We start from the raw sequence: 7602 nt of genomic DNA, 5'->3' as shown, positions 1-7602 counted from the left end.
ACCTGATTAAAAAAAAATATATATATATATATATATCATTTAAAAATGAATTTTAGTTATCCGTCAACCAGACCAGGTCTAGGGTACACTAGGGCACACAAACGTATATATTCGTAATACATTTCAAATATGTTATCCCAGAAAAAAATATTTAAATACTGTACATCAATGCAGAGCATATTTCTTACTTTATTGGCAGAGCATCAACATTTTTTTAATGTCATACTCTGATTGAGCATCCACAGTGCAAAATGTTGCTTAAACCAGGGAAGGTGGTCATACTTTTAGCTTACAATGTGAACCTGGAAAAGTACAACCGATTTTAAAAAATAAAGTGGCTTTAAATTTGCTAATGTTTTGAATAGGTGAAGAAGATTTTGGTAATTTCAAAAGAATGTAATTTGAGAGGGCTTAAAAAAAAGAAAAACTACGTATTTCCATTTCCCATTTTCCTCGAATGCAACATTACTCACGTGAACGCACTGTCACATGATGTACTGTTCTATTTAGTGTTAGCGGGACCCCGAAAACACGATGGCAACATTCTTACAGTGGAGAAAGTTTGTATTTTTTGACAAAGACACAGTTCAAGACCCTTTGGATAATGGCAAAAGCTTTCTTCTTCCAAATGGAATATCGGCCTGCGACTCTGGACGTGGTCACATTGTTCTTGGAGATATCCTTTAAGTAGTTAGCCCGCACAGCTGTTGTTATGCTAGGCTATAGGCGTTTTAATTAAATTGCGTTTAGCCTCAAAGCACAGTTTAATCGTAAAGCGGCATAAAAAAACGAAAAGCGTTCTCATGCAGGTTCCACGGTGCCTACTATTATCGTTATCAAAGCAAGGTGACAAGCAAAAGCTACGTCATATATCGTGTCAAGTAGCTCATTCATTTCTATCGGAAGACAAAATCTGACGAAGTGCTTGATGTTTTTGAGCTTTCCGTTTCTACACAAAAAAAGTACTGGAGCTTAAACCCCAACCGAAATTTACTTAGCTGCTTGCTATTTTTGTCTACACAAGATGCACATTTACAGTTGTTGAACGTGCAAAATGCATACCCACTGAATGTTATAAGCCATCACGATGATTTTTTTTTATCACTATCAGTATATTTTGGAATAATGTAGTTGTATAGCCTCTGCTGTGGCACAGTTATATATGTATATGTGTAGCTTTGGTAACACTGGTAGCTGATTCTGAGCCAGGACAAATTGTGCACTGAGGTTCAGAAATGCAAGCAAATTTTATCAACAGAGGTCTGTCTGTGGGCATGCCATTGACAAGCTAACTAGGCATTGACTGCATTTGTGTATTTTTTTTCCTTAGCACTAATACATATGGATGGCAACATCTGGCTTTTGATGCGGCTCTTGCAGCTGACGAATTTTCAGGCTTATAAATTACGTGTAACACATATCTACCAACTGAAACAACACAGTATTCTTGTGACCGTGGGACAGGATGAACATGGAATAAACCCTCTCGTAAGTCCTGTACTGTAGTCAAATGAGCCAGTGATTTGAGCCAGTGATGGACACCTACTAACCTGTAATTGTTTCTCAGGTAAAGGTCTGGAACTTAGACAAAAGAGACAGTGGAAGTCCCCTCTGCACAAGGATTTTCCCTGCAATTCCAGGCAACAAACCAACAGAAGTTTCTTGCCTCAGTGTACATGAGAACCTCAACTACATGGCCATTGGTATGAGGCTAAGAAATGTTTTCTGCTTTCTGGTGTTTCATTGTATCTGACTCTGAGTTTCCTTTACAAAGGCTAAAAAGGCATGTCTTGTCTCTTGACAGGTTTCACAGATGGCAGTGTGGTTCTGACCAAAGGTGACATAACTCGAGATCGTCACAGTAAAACCCTGACTCTGCATGAGGGAACCATCCCAGTCACGGGCCTTGCCTTCCGTCAAGTTGCTAAAGTCACACATCTGTATGTTGCCACGCTTGAGAAAGTCCATGTAAGTCGAAGAACTGCCACAATATATGAATACGGGGTTTTGCTGTGCTATTGTTTGTCATCTTCAACCCTTTCAGGGACAGCGGTTACTACAGTGGACAGCTTATCATGTTAATCCATTGCAGGGTGCATGAAAGGGTTAAAACACTGTTTATGGCAATATTAATGTGAGAGTCATTTCTTATTCAATCACCTTCTCTCCCTTCTTTTAGTGCTACACCCTGACGACCAAAGAGTATCCAAAAGTAGAGCTGGATAACCATGGGTGTGCTCTTCGCTGCTCATCGCTCACAGATCCTTCGCAGGATTCTCAGTTTATTGTGGCTGGTGATGAATGTGTTTATCTTTACCAGCCTGATGAACGAGGTCCCTGCTTTGCCTTTGATGGAACCAAACTTTTGGCCCGCTGGCATCGTGGATATCTTTTCTTAATCATTCGGAATACTAAGTAAGAACACCAACCGTGAATACACAGTCACCCAACAAGTAAAAATACAAATGGTAAAAATGAAAGGCAAATAATTTGTTCGTGGCATGTTTAAATTGAGCTTCCTGAAAAGATTCGACTTGTCTTCAGATTCTCTTTAAATTCTCAGTAACCTTTCAAATATATTGAAACTAAACACGCACTGCAACTGGCAATTTGTTCAACGTTTTCCAGTTTTATAAAATTATATATTTATTACTTTCATGAAGGAAAAATCAATGTTATGATGTTGATGCCTACGCAGGACAAGGTTTGGTAGCGGTCCATCAGATAAACAGCTCTTGACCATCTATGACTTGGACAATAAGTTCATCGCCTATAGTGCCTTATTTGATGATGTCATTGATGTGGTGGCCGAGTGGGGCTCTTTCTACGTCCTCACCAGAGATGGTAAAATGCACATTCTCCAGGAGAAGGACACACAGACCAAGTTGGAAGTAAGACTAAATACCATACTGTAAAGTGTCTTTTGTCGTTTGATTGAATGATTGTGTCAACATTCTCACTTAGTATTTGCCACACTGCTGATTTATGACTTTCTCAACATCCTTTTTTTTTTATTTATTTATTTTTTTTATTGTCGTTGGTGTTATAGATGCTGTTTAAGAAGAATTTATTTGTGATGGCCATAAACTTGGCTAAAAGCCAGCATCTAGACAGTGACGGATTGTCAGAGATCTTCAGACAGTATGGTGACCACCTCTACCTTAAGGGAGACCATGATGGGGCCATTCAGCAGTACATTCGGTAATTAGATCACACGTCACTTAGCTGACTTGCCCAAGAAACAGGGTATTCCCATGGACTTAAAAATACAAACCAAAAAAATCCTATTAGTGGAAATGCCACATTTGTGTGCCCCTGTATTCGATAACAGCGGTCCCCAACCTTTTTTGCCCCACGAACCAGTTTAATGTCAAACAATATTTTCAGGGATCGGCTGGATAAATACAACAGCCTGAAAAATCCAACAAAATAATATGATATGACCTGCATGAAAACGGTGGTATTTTCTAAACATAATAATAAACACAAATCATGACACGAGGAACGTCCGATCTGGCCGCAACGCTCTCTGGTCGCTATGGTAACGTTTAAACGTACCTTCAAAATAAGATACACCGCAAATACAAAGTGCATGAAAAATATGACTCACCATCGCCGCATATTACGCAGAGTGGGCTTGGTATACGGGAATCTCCCATTGAGATAAATCCGTATTTTAAGTAGGACTCCTGATGCTGTCTATTAAATGGAGCCTTCTCTTTCTTGAAAGTCGTAGGCTCCTCTTCTGTCTCCTGGCTGGGCCTCTTCCCGTTCCCAAAGCAACTTTCCAAAGACGTTTGTTTTTTACTCGTTTTGCCAGCTCCTGGGTTTTATTTTCATGTGACCGAGAAGCGCGCCTTGGCCTGGGCCAAGAGTAACAAACATACTGTCGACCAGGCGTTGGGAACCTTTTTAACTAAGAGAGCCATGAAAGCTAAATATTTGGAAATGTATTTCAGTGAGAGCCATATATATGTGTTTGTATTTTTTAAGTGAATTCAACAAAATGTCAGTATAATAAGCCTCTCTGAATGTATTCTTTTAAATAATTTTGTGATAATACTGTTAATGTGAGTGGTTTTCCGTTCCTCACGATTGCTAAAGATCCAGCAAAACTAACGGAATTACAGTCAACTTGTTAGTTATAGTTAGCTCTCGAAGGCTAAAAACCTTACGCTAACTGGAGCGCTCATTACATTCAAATAAACGAACGTTTCCTCGAATGCTTTCCTTGTTATCATGCTAAAAACAGCCACGGGACGCTTCGTAGTCCTCCATGGCCATAGTTAGCTCTCGAAGGCTAAAAACCTTACGCTAACTGGAGCGCTCATTTAACACTCCAGTTAGCGTAAGGCTTTTAGCCTTTGAGAGCTAACTATGGCCATCGAAGCGTCCCGTGGCTGGCTTAAAAATTCATTGCATGCCAGGAAGTATTTGTTATTGTTCGATTCAGACGAGGATGGACATTGCATTGCTAAAATGGCTACAAAACGGACATTTGGGTGTCAAGCAGCTAAGACAAGAAGAGCTCTGATGCTGTTTTTGGAATAAAAATAGAGTACACATACGTTTGTGTGTGCGTGTACACATACGTGTGTGTGTGTGTGTGTGTGTGTGTGTGTTTGTGTGTCAGAGATGAAAGTCCTCCGGATTTTCCCGGAATTCCGGGTTTTTCAAATTTTTATGAAAATTTCTCCGGAGAATTGAGGAAAATTTTACTGGCATGCAATGAACTTTTAAGCCAGCCACGGGGCGCTTCGTAGTCCTCGATGGCCATAGTTAGCTCTCGAAGACTAAAAACCTTAGCTAACTGGAGCGCTTCTCTCTCATTAGCGCTCCAGTTAGCGTAAGGTTTTTAGTCTTCGAGAGCTAACTATGGCCATCGAGGACTACGAAGCGCCCCGTGGCTGGCTTAAAAGTTCATTGCATGCCAGGAAGTATTTGTTATTGTTAGATTCAGACGAGGATGGACGTTGCATTGCTAAAATGGCTACAAAACGGACCTTTTGATGTCAAGCAGCTAAGACAAGAAGAGCTCTGATGCTGGAAGAGAGGGTAAAAGTGATCAAAATGAAAGACGGAGCAAGCAAAATAAAATACATTTTCCAAGAAATTGATGTAAGTGAAAGTGAATGCTGATCGTAAATTTTGCAATTTCTTTCCCTTTTTTTCTTTCTACACTGACAATATGAAGTGTCAAATAAGTGTGTGCTCATACTTATGTACTATTGGAATAAAAATAGAGTACACAAACGTTTGTGTGTGCGTGTACACATACGTTTGTGTGTGTGGGTGTGTGTGTGCTTACATCTGAGATCAAATTTGCTACAGTGAAAAACCCCCTGTTGTGAAAAATTTCTTGCTGCAAACATGATTTCGTTGTAGAGGAGTTTCACTGTATTGTATTCCCTTTGGCGTAATACCATCGAATGGATGCATAACGCAACCCTAGCCACGATTGTAGCTTCTATTCTATGCGCCTTATAATGCGGTGCGCCCTATATATGAAAATAGTTTTAAAATAGGCCATTCACTGAAGGTGCGCCTTATACTCCGAAGCGCCTTATAGTGTGGAAGATACGGTAACTCACTGAAAATGTTTCTATCAATCCATCCATTATCTAATCGCTTATCCTTACAATGGTCGCGGGCATGCTGGAGGATTTCCCTTCTGTCTTCACGAAGTAGGCGGGGTACACCCTGAACTGGTTGCCAGCGAATTGCAGAGCACACATAGACGAACAACCATTCACGCTCACAATCACACCTCTGGAAAATTTAGAGTGCTCCATTAACTTGCCATGCATGTTTTTGGAATACAGTAGGAAACCGGAATACCCGGAGAAAACCCACGTAGGCACAGGGAGAGCATGCAAACTCCACACAGGAAGGCCGGAGCCGGAATCGAACGCTGCACCTCCGCACTGTGAGGCCGACGTGCTAACCAGTTGATCACCGTGCCGCCTGAAAATGTTTCCATAAAATTAAATACAGTTTGCTGGTATCCAAATTGTGAATTTAAGAGATTCAAAACTGTTGATTGTAAACAACAGGAAGCCAATTTGATGTTTGTTCCAAAGTGAAATGTATCAGTAAGTAAAAATATCATTTATCCGAACATACCATTATATCTTTAGGCTAAGGTTTTTAGTCTTCGAGAGCTAACTATGGCCATCGAGGACTACGAAGCGCCCCGTGGCTGGCTTAAAAGTTCATTGCATGCCAGGAAGTATTTGTTATTGTTAGATTCAGACGAGGATGGACGTTGCATTGCTAAAATGGCTACAAAACGGACCTTTTGATGTCAAGCAGCTAAGACAAGAAGAGCTCTGATGCTGGAAGAGAGGGTAAAAGTGATCAAAATGAAAGACGGAGCAAGCAAAATAAAATACATTTTCCAAGAAATTGATGTAAGTGAAAGTGAATGCTGATCGTAAATTTCGCAATTTCTTTCCCTTTTTTTCTTTCTACACTGACAATATGAAGTGTCAAATAAGTGTGTGCTCATACTTATGTACTATTGGAATAAAAATAGAGTACACAAACGTTTGTGTGTGCGTGTACACATACGTTTGTGTGTGTGGGTGTGTGTGTGCTTACATCTGAGATCAAATTTGCTACAGTGAAAAACCCCCTGTTGTGAAAAATTTCTTGCTGCAAACATGATTTCGTTGTAGAGGAGTTTCACTGTATTGTATTCCCTTTGGCGTAATACCATCGAATGGATGCATAACGCAACCCTAGCCACGATTGTAGCTTCTATTCTATGCGCCTTATAATGCGGTGCGCCCTATATATGAAAATAGTTTTAAAATAGGCCATTCACTGAAGGTGCGCCTTATACTCCGAAGCGCCTTATAGTGTGGAAGATACGGTAACTCACTGAAAATGTTTCTATCAATCCATCCATTATCTAATCGCTTATCCTTACAATGGTCGCGGGCATGCTGGAGGATTTCCCTTCTGTCTTCACGAAGTAGGCGGGGTACACCCTGAACTGGTTGCCAGCGAATTGCAGAGCACACATAGACGAACAACCATTCACGCTCACAATCACACCTCTGGAAAATTTAGAGTGCTCCATTAACTTGCCATGCATGTTTTTGGAATACAGTAGGAAACCGGAATACCCGGAGAAAACCCACGTAGGCACAGGGAGAGCATGCAAACTCCACACAGGAAGGCCGGAGCCGGAATCGAACGCTGCACCTCCGCACTGTGAGGCCGACGTGCTAACCAGTTGATCACCGTGCCGCCTGAAAATGTTTCCATAAAATTAAATACAGTTTGCTGGTATCCAAATTGTGAATTTAAGAGATTCAAAACTGTTGATTGTAAACAACAGGAAGCCAATTTGATGTTTGTTCCAAAGTGAAATGTATCAGTAAGTAAAAATATCATTTATCCGAACATACCATTATATCTTTAGGCGTAGAAAAAAAAGTAGTGTGTTTCCGGTAACATGAAATTTCAGTATTGGGTCGGTAGGTCGGACAAAGTTTTTTTTTTCTTTCCCCCCCCATCAAAAATGTAAACAAAATAACCATAAAACAAGGAGACATTGAAACCCCCGCTCGCCGCCAAAGGCGGCGAGGGAGGTGG

At 40.6% G+C, this 7602-nt stretch overlaps 1 protein-coding gene across 1 annotated transcript in view; it reads left to right on the top strand.

The window, feature by feature from the left end:
• The first annotated feature begins 472 nt into the window (after positions 1-472).
• The window catches only part of vps11 (VPS11 core subunit of CORVET and HOPS complexes), a 23880-nt gene continuing 16750 nt past the window's right edge, over positions 473-7602 (top strand). Inside the window, exons 1-7 of the mRNA XM_019876234.1 lie at positions 473-676; positions 1340-1488; positions 1568-1703; positions 1805-1968; positions 2180-2415; positions 2699-2891; positions 3050-3201. Of these exons, the coding sequence (XP_019731793.1) occupies positions 535-676; positions 1340-1488; positions 1568-1703; positions 1805-1968; positions 2180-2415; positions 2699-2891; positions 3050-3201 (1172 nt within the window). The 5' untranslated portion in view covers positions 473-534. The remainder of the gene's footprint in view (positions 677-1339; positions 1489-1567; positions 1704-1804; positions 1969-2179; positions 2416-2698; positions 2892-3049; positions 3202-7602) is intronic.

Source organism: Hippocampus comes, unplaced genomic scaffold, assembly GCF_001891065.2.
Source record: "Hippocampus comes isolate QL1 unplaced genomic scaffold, H_comes_QL1_v1.1 scaffold119, whole genome shotgun sequence".
Classification (NCBI taxonomy): domain Eukaryota; kingdom Metazoa; phylum Chordata; class Actinopteri; order Syngnathiformes; family Syngnathidae; genus Hippocampus; species Hippocampus comes.
The sequence above is the reverse complement of the archived record's forward strand: the minus strand, read 5'-3'. Positions and strand labels throughout refer to the sequence as shown.